Genomic DNA, 15,333 nt, shown 5'->3' with positions numbered 1-15,333 from the left:
TCGATCATATTAATTTTTTTTTTTAATTTCTTATAAAAGTCTTTTGGCATTAATCTTATATCTGAAAAATATAGTACTAGAATAGAACTTATAACAAGGACTTACCATTAGCTGCATTTAGCCCATGTAATTCCTGTAGAGCAGCATTTTCTTTTATTATCATGGCACCACATTCCATTGTTGCACAACATTCATCATTTTCAACTGGCACTTCTCGACAATTTTCCACGATTGCTCCACTTCCACGTTTAAAACTTGTGCCACTGCAACGGGCCTCACAGATCCAATCTCCACGATTGCATGTGCAGCGTTCATCACAGCCGCGATCCATTGTTTCGCCGTTCTATAAAATATATAATTTCAATAAAAATATTTAAATTGAAATTTTATTTTTAAAATTATCTAAATTAATTAAAATGTAGAAAAAAAATTTTATAAACAAATGGGAAAGTAATTTCTCATAAAATTAGTTTTAAATTTAAATTAATTTATTAGGTTTGACTATTTAAAGTAATGTATTTACGGAATGGTGTCATATTTTGCTTTCTAGACTGTGGTAATATAAAATTTGTGGTTGTTCATATTAAGTGATTTATATCTCTATTTCCACTTTTAAAATCAAATGCAAAAGTATCTAGAGCGCAATAAAAACTTTCGGATAATTTAAGAATTTTGCTTTTATTATTTTAGAAACGAAAAGAGAAATATGAAAAATAATTTGTTTAACATTTTGCAAATATTGAAGGTAAACTTTTTATTAGAAAGTGCTTGAATTGTAGATTATCATAAAATCTTTATAAAATAAAAAAAGTTTTGGTAATTATGGTAATTAAAAGTGATCTTGATAGTATTTAGTATAACTATTTCAATATTAAGGAGATTATTCAATTTTTTATTCATATTTAAATTAAAAAAATAATTACGAGTATTATAAATAACCCGATATAAGTAGTTCAGAAAAAGTAAAATATGTGATCACAAAAAAGATACAATTTATGGTAAAAAGGTTATTGTGATAACTCTTCAAGCTTTTTACCTGAAGAAACTTTTGGTCAAGCAAGCAATGCTGTTTTTAACAAAACGTATCACTCATCGATTTAAAACTGAGGAAATGGTTTACACAGTGCGTTGAACTTTTACTAGTAGAAATAGCAATAAACTCAAAATTAGTATTCTCTTTGAAAAACACTTTTATAAGTAAAATTTGAAATACTAACGAATACACGCTTCGGAAATACATTTTACGTGATTGATGCAGCTATTTATATTTATATGACATGCTCTGTTAGGTCTTTGCGTATTTTGGTAATAATAAAATATTAAATTGACTGACATCTCTAAAAATAATTTAATCTGATACGTTTACTTAGGAAGCACTTCTATAGTTACTAATAGTTACTAATATTTACATTCTCCGAAAATGTCTCCTACCCAATTGAATATTTAATAGAAAACTTCATAAAATTTTTGATAGAATGTATATTCATATATAACTGAAGTTCTGTTGACTAAAAATAAATCTCGGTTGGTGATATATCGATTGGATTACATGTATAATCACAATCTATAATATCAGAAGAAGTTCACAAATAATACAAAATATTTGTTGGACTGAAAGCGACGGACGTCTGGTCGAAATGCGTTTATGAACGTAGTTGAATTCTAGGTACAGTTCCAAACTTTCAGTATTGGATGACATCGGATAATCTGATATCTTTTTAAAGTCAATATTTCCATCAGAAAACGAATGAAAGAAAAGAAACTTTCAAACAAATTATGATGTCTCAATCTCAAACAGAAACTTCGTGGCATCTATAGGCATAAACAATTCTCTTAGGCTATCTAATTAGGCCACGCTTTTTTAGGCTGAAATTTCAACGATTAGAGAAGTATGTTGGCAAACTGCAAGTCACATCAAGGACAGATGTAGTGTTGCCATTTTTGTTGACAGCCAAACAGCAATCAAAGCCATTGATCCGTTCATGACAAAATTAATTATAGTAAAAGAATGTGGAGAGGCAATCGACGAGCTAAAGCGTTTGACTGACATCATCCATGTTTGGATTCTCGGATCTTGGATCTTGCGAACTTATCAAAAAAGATCGTGTGAGCACTGCAATACTTACTGCAGTTCTTTCTGATTTTTGGTGTATGGGTAGCCACAGAGAGAAACTGTGCATTCCTCATAGACCTCACTGCTGAAGTTATGGAAACATGCAGGAAAAATAAACTATAACATGCTTTCTCTGTGCATGGCCGGCTTTGGCGTCCAGAACAAATAAGTTTTTAGGAAGGTAATATTTTGACTGTTTAATTGACTATTCATCGGTTAAGACAAAAGACTTATTAAATTATCAAAATTCGACTGGTTCTTGCAAGGTATGTGGTATCAAAACGTCTAATTGATGTATATGAAAGTTATCTGTTGTCCTGCCACTGTCACTAACCAACCAATCATACAGAATACTTATAATAATAATTTATTTTTTTCTTTCTAGTTTCTGAATTATATAACTATGTAAATAAATAAATAAGTTACATTCTAAATGAGTAGAATAAGTTTGATTTGGTATACAATTTTTTGACAAAAATTACCTATATTTGATTACAACAGAAATCTTTCTGAATCTATAGTTCGATTTTACTGCCCTCTCTTAGTATATGTAGGGCAAACTTCGAATTCAGTATTTTGCTTGATATGAACTATGCTTACTGATATTTTTGTCTTTTGTGGATCTTTTTATAGTATCACCTAGTATGTGCTTTAACGATTCAGTTTCTTTATCACAGTATGGGGGTTTATGTTGCTCAGGTGATACTTAAGCCTACACTATTCGATCATTACTAGTGGTAATATTGGTAATATTTTCTTATATAAGAATATATTTTGTCTTAATTTTGTATGGCTAGTAAAGCGTTCCTGTTCATTTTATCTGACTTAATCCTTTAGCACTTGTTGCATAGTAAGTTCTTATAAAAATAATTGAGATTAGTATTTATAAAAGTTGATTTTAAATAAGAAGTTTAATGCTTTCCCTAAAGAGTGTTTTAAAATTGTCGCAGAGAATGCAGAATAAATTAATACAAAGAAGACATCATATTTTTGACAATTAAACGGTATTAAAGTAATTTACATTTACATTTCGTCAGATACTTCCTTTGTTTATCTTGAATAAGGGAAAGAAAAGAGTTTCTTATGTTTTTGTTTGAAGAAATATAAAATAATTGTTTCTTAATTAGTTTACTTTGCTATAATAATAAGAATAAGTTCCTTATAATCAATATTATGGGAATAATAATAATAATTTTCCATTAAAGTTCATAGCATTCCAATATAAAATAACTATAATGTCTATTTACATCAAATTACATCACATAAGAAATATGTAATTAATACATTTCATATATGTACAAACCCCTTTCAAATAAAATTTTTTACTTTTGCGTGTAAATATAATATACGTAATGTCAAAAAATTCCATATCATTTTTAACATAAAAGTGAATGCCCCAACTCATTTGTTTTATACAAAAAAAATTGCATTCAATGCACTCGAATTCGAAAATGAGTTGCACTATTTCGTGGCAGTATCTGAAGTGTGCCATAAGCTGGAGGTATTCCACTTTATTCACATTCCAAAATTCATGCAACGAAACCGGATTAGACATTCAGTTCAAATTTTTTGTGCGGCTTTTTGTTCCACTTTTTCGGTTTTATTTATTTTTCATTTGACTTGAAAATATTTTTAATATTATTTAAATGTTTTTTCCACATTTTAAAAAAAGTATTTAAGTTGGAAAATTTATCTGATGTATAATATGATTTCACAGTTTTTAGTTTTAAAATAGTTTATAGTTAAATATAATAGTTAAATATATTAGAAAATGTTGAAAGCACTTAACAAATCTTAACCAAATACTTCTCAGAAGTTTAGTTTATAGTTACATTTATTTACATTATCAATAGACTTTTTTCTTATTCTGAACGAAGAAAATTCTAAGGAAATGTGTTATCAAATTGAATGGTTTTAATTAATTGAATGCATCGTTTTCAATCGAATTATTTAAAAGTCCTAATACCATGTTCACATTTCACTATTAGTACACCTCAATTAGTAATTGCATAATTAACTTAAAGTGTTTACACTGCAATAAACGACACAAAATTAAGGACTAATTGGAAGAAATAGTAAATATCATAAAACATTTAAAGCTAAAAACTTCAATTTATATTTGAGTAATTAATATTTTTATATTTCATTCAGCATTTTCAAGGATTTGATTTTCACTCTAGTTTAACATCAAATTTTGTTATTATTGTTATTATTAACACTTGAACACGTTATTGTCATATTGCAATGTACTAAGGCAGCATTCTACTTAATTGTTCAATTAATGGATAATCGCATAATCGTGTTATACTGAATTCACACGAGAGTTTTGATTGTGATTTTAGCTGTCATTATAAACTATTATTGATTTCGAATTCAAAACAAGTTCATATCAAGAAGATTTCTATACGAATTTTATCGGTTTTTTTCGGTTTTCGGTTTGGTTATAGTTCGAAATCCTGACTTTTTTCCGTTCCAGTTCAAAACAAATAAATATATCGGTTTGGTTTCGGTTTTTGCTCCGACAAAAATACCCTTTTTTTTCAGTTTTCGGTTCCATTCCTATTCGGAACCCTGATTTATAATATACATCCTGCAAAGAATTTATCATATGTAAATGTCACATGTGAAAAGTATATATTCTGTGAAAGTAGTTAAAAAGTATGAACATATGATAAATATGACAATCAAATTACAATACCAGGTCGTATGAATCGCTATTTTTGGCTTATCTCTGTCGAGTTCCCAGACATGTGAATTTTGAGGGAAATAAGGTAGCAGATGAGATGGACAGCAATGTCTCTGTAAATGATACAAATCCGAAGTCACTAAGACATTGTAGTGTAAATTAGATTTATATGGATATATATCTCGAGTACTTACTGCAGTGCTATGCTATTGTGACGATATTTCAATGGTGCTGTATTCAGACAAGTGGATTATATAGAAATTATTGTCATGAAGTGAAATAAAGAGAAGGTGGATCACTTTCACTTTCTTTCTTGCTGTTCACGCCTACAGATGTAGCATATGTATTATCTGGGTTCTAGTAGAGAGTGTTCTCAGAGGTAGAGGCAAAAGTAGATGAATTTATTTCCTTATCTTCATCTTATTCACCTTGTCTTCAAGAACAACACATGCAGTTTTATTGGAAAAAATAGTGAAATGGAGAAAAACTAGTTTAGCTAAGTTTAACATAATAGACGATATATACCTCTAAGTAGAAGTGTTATTTGTCTTCACACGGGTTTTTTTAAACTAACTTCGATTAAAGAGGAAAATTAGTTAAAATAATTTTTTTTAATAAATAGAAATTGAGTGCAAAGTAGTTAAGTTTAGATTTTATTTTTTAATTAAAAAAGTTCTTGGCTATTAGGGTTTGTTGAAAGCGGTATCTACTAAAAGTATTTGTTGCTATTCGCAATGAATATATATTTTTACTGAAGTGTAACAGATTCGTCACAATCACCATTATTATATGGACATAAAAAAATTAAGCAAAATAATTGAAAATATTTACCTACTAAGTAAATAGGTTAAATTAACTGAAAACTTCATATTTCGATATGTAAAAATTTGTTAAAATAAATAATTTTTTCTGATTGATCTTAGATTTTATTTAAACTTTACATAGTTTTAGTTTTTTTTTCTTTGGTTGTTAGATCCAAGATTACATGTCAATATAGGTTATGTGTGTGGATATCTTACAAAATTTTCATAATTTTCATATAAAATATTTATCTTTTTATTTTGCAAATTATAGTTGCATTCCTCATGGTCACTTGTACAAGCCCTGTTTGAGTATTGCATAAAAGTTTTTGTTTATTAAACATGACACATGAGTCACATAACTGAGATGAATTTTTAATTCAAAAAATGGTTTAAGAAAAAATTTCATGTGGAATAACACGAAACGAGTTACTCCCATTGTTGGTACTTTGATTCACCGCCGCACCACAGCGGTATTTCGTGTTAATATACATAAATATTTATACTTTTATATATATACATGTACGAGTACATATATAAATATATATTGTACCGTATATTAAAATGAAATGTATAAAATCGAAATGAATCGAATGCACTCAACACTGACCAATCTGTCCCAGCCATGCTTATTGGCTTGGCTTGGAGTTTGTGTGGCGTTACATTTGAATGAAATCATTTACTTTCACTTTCGTAATTCGAGTACGTATAAATGCGGGGAGCCGCACTTGCACAAAAATGTACCAACAATGGAATACGCCATGGAAGTGAACAGTGGGCAAGTCAATCAGCACTCAGTAAATATAGTAAATACTCGGCTTAAAACAAAACTGCTGCGATATTGTGTAGCCACACGTGCCAAGCTATGGTTTATGCCGCAAAATATTATTCGATTAAATGGCTTTGCTGTATCTGCAAGATAAACACTGCACTTTAAGCACTTAGAGCAGCTAATTGCAGTTGATTGCGAGTCATAATTTTTTTGCGTACAATTTTGAAGTAATTAAGTGGCAATTGTGTGGTATTTCACAAATTTTTACAGTACAAATGATAAGAGTTTATTTAAAAGCCTATTGAATTAATTGCCTTATGTTGTACATTTTTACAGGAATTAATATTTTCGACGGCTGGTATTTGGTTTTAGAGTTGAATTGAACTCATCTATCAGTTGCCATTTTCATACTGGTATATTTCTGCTACTATCCGTAAAACTATTTATTGGGATTATTGATATAGCGCATTAGCTGAGAAGTCCGTACGTTGAGACACTAGTGTAGTGACAGTAATAAATATCCTTATAAATCTTAAAAAGTGGTAAATTTCAAATGATAGTTGTCAAAAAGACATTTGAATGATTACTCATTTAGTTACAGCTGCTTTTGTGACGCTACATTTAATATTTTCAAAACAATGGATTCAAAGCAATTTCGTATTTTGATTTATCATTTTTTAGTTATAGGAAAAAATATCAAGACAACAACACCATGGCTTGATTGCCAGAACTCTGCTACATTGAGAGAAATGGTTGAGAAGTATGTGTAGTATTGACAAAGTTTTTAAAATATTCCTATCAAATTTTAACAAATCTGTAAAACTTTTATAAGCTTTTATAACTTTTTTATATACATTTTTTAACTTATAAAAATTTCAAATTACTCATTTAAATCTCTAAAATATAACTAATAATTTTACTTAATTAATTTTACGTCTATCATTCAGTATCTTTTTACCAGCTTTTTGACTGTGGATCGGTATTATTTGCGAATTGTTAATGCTGTATGGTCAGCCAAAAATTCAATTAATTAAAATAATATAAAAATAATGTTTGTTCTTATAGTTCACTACATTTCGAAACCTCAATATAAAATGTTGTACTAAAAAAAATGTTTTTATATACGCAAAACATAAGACAGTTTCTGATTTTCCCACCAAATAGATAAATAACCAATCTTTTAGTCCAAATTGAACTCAATTTAGCACAAACGACTCAAATCTTTTACACTATTTCATTAAACACTCTTTAGATTTCTCTAAATATGATCCTATTATATATATGTATGTTAGTTATTTTTTATATCCCAATGAAAGATAATTTAAGTTAATGCTGTATGTAGTTGACAGTCTTCTTAAAATCGGCTTACGAAAAGAGTTTTAAAGGATGTACTATGGGCTAGATAATTATATCCAAAATAAAATAAATACATACGAAGACAAAATTATATATATAAAAATAGTAAGCTATTTTCGTCGTTTTACAAATTTCGAGTACTCTCTGAGAGTGTGATATACTATATTGGATACTACACAATTCTATGCATAATATCGAAAGAACGTGTTGGTAATATTTAAACTTTAATAATATAAAAATCTTTTATAACATTTTTTTTTAATATATTGACTTTCTCGATTTTTAATTCTGGGTTCAATCTAGATTTACTCTGAATCTGTCATATTTTGTTCCCCAGGTGAACATTTTTAGAGTAATCTAACAGTTTTATAGTATTGTTAGTAGACATAACTATTTTTTATAAATACATATACCGAATCAAATAACACTTTATATGTCAAATCATATAAAACAGGTGTAAGTTTTAGCGTAATCTTGCAATTTTGTAAAATATCTATAGTGTCATAAATTAATCTGGAGTCTTATACATTTTGCTTCAGATTTACCAATTAAAAAAAAGGCACTAAGATGAGTATCGTCGATTAAAAAATTATCCTAGACTTACCAATCGATAACGCCATATGTAATATTTCCAAAAATTTTAAACAAGTTCGGTTAATTTAATTGTCAAATATAATACCTCTTTCGTAATGTAGTAAAACATTGTGAAGGACTCTCCTCTTTTAATAATAGCTTATTTAAATATTACTTATGTGTGTAAATAATGACAAATTTTAGTCATTTTAATGGCTTATGCATACCTATAAAGGTAATACTTTGTATTTAAAAATAACGTCAATCAACTTAAAAAATTATTACAAAAATTTAGTATTATTTGCATTCCAATGTCTAATGTGACATTTTGATAATCCTTTATATTGAATTAAGTGTCGTGAACATTTGGCATTCACTTTAATATTTCATATTATTTTTATATCACTTTGTATTAATATAACAGTATATTTTTAAATCAAGTGGCGATAAATTTTTCATAAACATGCAAAACAGCTCCTCTTATTTATAAATTATAAAGAACTTAAAACTTTTTATCTCTTGTATAAACTAATAATAGTAAATTATAAAAATAAATTTCATCATAAATTATTGCATTTAATTTTCTTTATAAAATGCAGTTAATTAACAAAAAACGCTGGGTGTGTTAACTCGTATAAATTTGCATTTTTGCAGCATGAAAGACGTTCATCAAACTATGGCTGAATAAATATTCAAATGAGTTACTGCAGTCAACACCGTAAAATACATAAAATGAAAATATAAATATACACAAAAAGTGAAAAGAAATCAGCGAGACACAGCCTGTCAATAGCTTTAAAACCTTCAACCCAAAATGGGCATCTATGAAATGTTTTCAAAAATTTTGAACGCAGAGTTGCAATTAAAAGTGTTTAAAACCTCAATCATAAAATGAAAAGCCACGTTCGTTGAAGTTAATCAAAGAGTTCATTGCAATCTTCATAATTTCGGTATTTACTGCAGGGACCCTGGATCAATAAGGAAGTCTTGACAGTGTTTGTTTTGTTTCCATTTTTTAAATAAATACAATAAAAATTTAATAAAAATCCAACTTTTAATCGATTGAAAACGTAGTCCATCATATAAACCTTTGAAGAAAGTTTTACGATTATTAATTTTCTTTGAACATTTTATAAGTAATTAACATAATTTATAGAAATGCAAATACTGCACATAGGTTTTTCTTAAAAATATATTTATGAAGTTCAGAGATTTTTTCCTAATAATGAATTCACATAGAAGCTTTATTTATAATTTTAGCAGTCAATGGTTGTTGCTTTCAAGGCAAAATGAAAATTTTTGACAGCTTAAATTACAAACAAAACACTCTTGTGAATCCAGTATAAGTCTTAGGGTGTATTTGGTTTTGAAATAAAAGCCATATACAGCAGTTAAGGTTAAGAGTGTATTTATATGTGCCACACACAATAACAGGTTAACTGAGTTATTTACTTCAAAATTATAAACATTAAGAGATAATATTGAATAGATAGTTATTAGTTATCATCTAACAAAATATGTTTATGAAGTTGACAGACTTGTTCTTCGGACTTAAGGTGTAAAATCTAATTAAGGACTAAAAATCTGAGCCATACATAGTAGCATTCAAAAAGAATTATTTTCTTCAAAATGATAAACATTAGAAGACAATATTGGTAAAATAGTTGTTAGTTGTCCTTCATCGAAGATGAAATATTTCTGAAGTTGTGGGATTTGTTCTTAATTCTTAAAATGCATTAGGGTTTGAGCCATTCATAGTAGCTTGTAACGAAAGTTATTTGCTCCAAAATAATTAACACTGGAAGATAATATTTATTGGATACAAGTACTATCATTGTTCGCAATTATTTTTGCTATATGCTTAGTACCAAACCTTAAGGAACTATGGAGAATAATTTAATCCTCGATTCGACGGTAAACAAATAGAAATTTGTACCCATCCTTATCTGTAATTTTTTTAATTATACTCATAATAAACTAATTAAATGACAGACTAATTAATCATGCATGGATCACAATTTCTCTAATTAATAATAACAATATGAATGTCACGGAGGGATTAGAGCTGTTTTGAAAAAATTATTTTAGTATATAAAAATAATGATAATGAAAATAATAATAATTATTTATAATAAACAATAAATTTTTTACATATAAAACATAATATGTAAGTGCCGATCGTTTAGCTGTCTTTATATGGGTAACTTTTCCGCTTGTATCTTTACAGCAATGAAACTCCAAAAGAAATGAATTTAAGAAAGTGCACCTCCAATGGGTGGTTAATTATATCATGTATATCACATCGATATATCATAAATTAAAAACGGACGAAGTAAGTAAATATAAATCCAACGTAATCGTTTCAATGAGAATTTCTTCTATAGTTTTTTTAGGCAGAAAATACTGTCATTGAAATCTGTGCCATAAAATTCTAAAAAGACGATACAAAAACCCAGCATTACTGCATATTCGGCTAGCCAGGTATTTATAAAATTTAGTTGACCACCAAATCCAATTTGCTTAGAAACTTTAAAAATCTTACAACTGAGTTCGCTATTGGAAATAAAGTAATAATCATCTGAATACCTAGTCATGAGTTATTCGATGGTTGGTAAATAGTTGACAAGCTTGCAAAGCAGATGACACTAACTTCTTTTAGAACTCAAAACTGCCCGTTCTTGCCAGACTAAATCTCACTTAAAAATGTGGCATCTGATGTAAGGCTATATAAAAAGCTCATTGAATCAAGAATCAAATTGAGAAGTTTAGCAATCTAAATTACCAACACCTATGTATTCTGTAAGATGAATTAATAAATGATGAGTTGATTTATTAAATTAAAATTTAAGTTAATGAGCTTGAAATAAGCATATATTTTGAAACTATGTGCCAAACACACTTTTATATCATCTGCTCATGCACTGCGACAGTTAGAAAATGAGTCAAATATCTTCAATCGCGTTTTATTAATCTACATGAGGTCTGGGTCCTGAAACCAAGAGACATTGTTTGATGAACTTGTCCAGGTTAACTTGGGAAATTCTCCTTACGAATAGCGTACTGGGTCTAATAGGTGCAGGATACTCTTGTTTCTCCTTCTTCAAATAATAATAATAGTTTTAAATTAATTTGAAAATATTTAGAAACCCTATCTTTTACATTAGAGATAAATTAAAGTATTCATATTAAAATAGTTGTAATTGATTAAAATTTACATATAATCTAATTCAGAATTAAATGGTATAATGTTAGTAAACACGAATGTATAAATAAAAATATGTACTTATATATAAGCATACTATTAAATAATGCAATATTTTTTTCAGATTAATCATTTGGATTATCTGCATATCTAATAACATTTATGGTCGCTTATTATTTTTTTTAATTTGAAGTAAAACGTTAATTGGAAAAAGACTGCTTAAAAACCAGGTAAGTAATGTAAATCCACTTTTTAAAATTATTTTGCATGATTTAATTAAATTTATGATATTATTGAGTGCTTGTTAAAGTCTTTTATTTTTAATGTACATATTAAAAATCAATTTATTATACTAAATTCAAGAAAAATCCACAATTCATTTCCTTAAAATATTTATAAAAAATTATCCTCAGTTTCAATTATTTTAATGATTTTTTTAAAACTATTATGCAATGTTAAACGCTACATACATCAAGGAAAAGTGTTATAAGTTTATAGATTCATTGAAAAAATAAACTTTAATATTGTACAATATATATATTCTAAAATCTTCACTACAGCAGCATTAATAATTGGTGAGTAGTAATAATATGTTATTATGTTATATTATTCTTCTCTTAACACGCCTTACACCTATTTACAATACGGTGTAGGGAGAATAGGGAAATAATTGGGAGAAAAGTATAACAGACCACTATTCTCTCAACAAAAATTTATAAAACTGATTTGATGACTCTTAAAGACTATATAATATAACAGATTCATAATATATAACAATATAATCTTTTCTATACCTACATATGAATTCTTTTAATGTTTAAGCAATGTTTAAACAGCTGGTCCTCATTAAACAGAAAACAATATATAACGCACTTAATCAATGTGAAATACGTTATCAGGATTTGATAAACATTTTAACGGGTTTACTATGCTCAACACTTCAATAAGGAAGAAGTTTGGTTTAATGCTGCGTCCAATAGCTGATAAAAATTCGGGTACTTCCGAATTGGCTCTCGCTTTAAGATACCTAATAGAGAAAGGTTTCGTGTTTCATTCTCCTTCAGTACAGAAGGGAAAATGTTGTATGTCAGACGATTCTATTCTTTGAAATAAGACTTTAGGGCAACACTATTCATTTTTTTTATATATTTATAAATGTATATCTAGTATCGCTACATACAACTGTTATTTAGGAACAGTACTTGATACTGTCGTATCGTAATGTACAGTGATAATATTCAGTATACGTCATATAAAGTAGGACCTCTTCAAAAATATATGTTATTTCTAATTTTTTATAATCAATTTATAAAAGAGTGAAGTGAAGGGGTTGACTTCGTAACTGATATGAATTCAATTTAGTGGGGTAATTTATATGCTGTGTGATATATGTACGATGTTGAAGATATTTTAAGCTTCCATTATTTTTACGTTTTTATAAATAAATAATAGTAATAATAAATAATAATAATAATAAGTAATAAATTTTTATGAATAATATATATTTTTTTATTTTATATCGTTAAGTATTGGCCTGTCGGTATTAGCCAAAATGTTTTAAACTCGCTAGTTTAAGTGAACCTCCAATTCAAGCTGAGTGTTTGGCGCGTACTAAGACTAAAGCAATAAAGTAATTTAAAAATATTTAAAATAAAAATTAATTAAAATATTATTTTGTGCATTTGTAGGCTACCTACGCAAAAATTGCAAAAAATTTTCTATAATAGTCTTTCATTGAAGCGTGTTTGTCTGGTATATGGAAAAAAAGCAATAATTATGAAAATTTTATGACTGCTCGGTTATACGAATATACATTAAGACCGAAAAGTTTTCGGAAATTCTCATTTAAAATTCGCGCGCTGTATATTTTTCGATATTTTAAGTTTATGTAGTTTGGCAGCAATGTAAGGACAATTACTATGCCAAAAATGAGCGCGATCTGTCAGACAGTTCGTTTACGGCAGCTGTTGAAACCAGTTCACCTCAGTAGTGCGTTGCGAAAAAAACAATGGAAAAAAATATTGAACAAAGAGTTTGCATCAAATTTTGTGTTTCGAACGAAATTTCGTGTGCAGAATCGTTGCGAATGCTACAAAAGGCTTATGGGGAATCAGTTTTATCGAAAACTCAAGTTTATGAGTGGTACAAAGCCTTTCAGGACGGTCGTACGACCGTCGAAGACATTTCGCAACGCACTACTGAGGTGGAACTGGTTTCAACAGCTGCCGTAAACGAACTGTCTGACAGATCGCGCTCATTTTTGGCATAGTAATTAAGGACAGTGCTGCCAAACTACATAAACTTAAAATATCGAAAAATATACAGCGCGCGAATTTTAAATGAGAATTTCCGAAAACTTTTCAGTCTTAATGTAAGGTTACATAGGTGTAAAAAGTTGTAATTAGTTGAAATTAGTTTCATATGCAGGGAGTTAAGCATTATACTATATACTATATTATAGCTAAATTTATGTTTTACATAACTTCAATCTATTTAAGTTATTATTTTTTTTGCATATATTACAACCTGAGATGTAAGTTCTTTACATTATATATTGCTTTTACATACAATGATAGTAAATGTATAAACAATATGAGTTTTTTTTGGAGTTAAAAATAATTTATACAATTTTTAAAGTTTGACTTAATAAATGAAGATTATTAATTGAATTTATATTTTTAAAGTCTAGTAATATTTTTTTCTATCAATTTTTTGTTATTGGAATTTGATTAGCTTCTCTATAGAATCAGAGTTTGTAAGTTGTTTTTACAAGAGCTGCAGTTTCTTGTGCTTAAACAATATAAATATAACATTCTTCAACAATTTAATACAATATTAATCTTATTCATAGTCTATTGTAGAGTTCATTTAAAGCTCACAGCTTTCATATACATTAATTCTAAATAAATCTAAAAAAGCAATACTATTCCTAAAATGAATACAATGAAATCTAAATCTAACTAAAAGAGAATAAATAAAGTAAACTATGACCTATTTTGTCACCAGTCAAAGATTCGTTAATGTTCTTACTCGTATATATATTATATCAATTAAACTCTTCACTGATTTGCACTCTGTGCGCTAATGCATTCTTAGAAAAATTAACGATATTTTGATGTCCTCTGTATCATTAGAAAATATTTATAATATTTAGCAACTCCCATTCCAAAACATCTAGCAATGACCTAAATATTTGATTTTTCTAGGATTTCTAGCGAGTCTAACGAGTAGAAATGGTTGTCTTCGATATTGCTTTCTAAGGTCAGAGCTTAAAATGGAGTAATCACAGGTGGCAATCGTATTGTTTTGATATGCTATCGTATATTTGGTATATTAATGCGCATCTACTTCTTTATACTGAGCATATCCCTAAACAGTTAAATATAGATTTCATAGTTTGAAAATAAGTAAAACAGTATTATTTAGTAGATAATTAATAGTGAGTTCAGATCTGTAGCAGAATTTTTTGCAAAATTATAAACCGTTGTGAATTTTTAAGTTTTTTTTTATAGTTGTTTACAGATAATCATTTATTTTTTATATATCAACTTATGATTTCCGAAGAGAGATCGTATTATCTATTAAATCAGAAATTGATATTTCAACATTTTTGTTTTTTAAAAACTTTTTTATTTTCGTAAGTTTTTCGTGACAAAAGGTCACTCTATTATGATGGTCTTTAGCCTTTGCTTTAATGGGTTTAAAATTATTTCAAATATTATATATAATGAACTCTCGATGTTTTTATAGACATCGACACATAAAAAATATATTTTTTTAAAAATATGTAAGGTTTCTCAAAACAAATGTTTTTGTTAAATAATCATTGTA

The 15,333-nt window shown here is 27.8% G+C and overlaps 1 protein-coding gene across 4 annotated transcripts in view; it reads right to left on the bottom strand.

The window, feature by feature from the left end:
• Window positions 1–15,333, bottom strand: part of LOC119685750 (putative epidermal cell surface receptor) — a 67,085-nt gene that overhangs the window by 10,299 nt on the left and 41,453 nt on the right. For all 4 annotated transcript variants that reach the window (XM_038100124.1, XM_038100125.1, XM_038100127.1 and 1 more), the window contains exon 3: window positions 106–343. In XM_038100124.1, the coding sequence (XP_037956052.1) occupies window positions 106–343 (238 nt within the window). The remainder of the gene's footprint in view (window positions 1–105; window positions 344–15,333) is intronic.

This window comes from Teleopsis dalmanni, chromosome 2 (genome assembly GCF_002237135.1).
Source record: "Teleopsis dalmanni isolate 2A chromosome 2, ASM223713v2, whole genome shotgun sequence".
Lineage (NCBI taxonomy): Eukaryota > Metazoa > Arthropoda > Insecta > Diptera > Diopsidae > Teleopsis > Teleopsis dalmanni.
The sequence above is the reverse complement of the archived record's forward strand: the minus strand, read 5'-3'. Positions and strand labels throughout refer to the sequence as shown.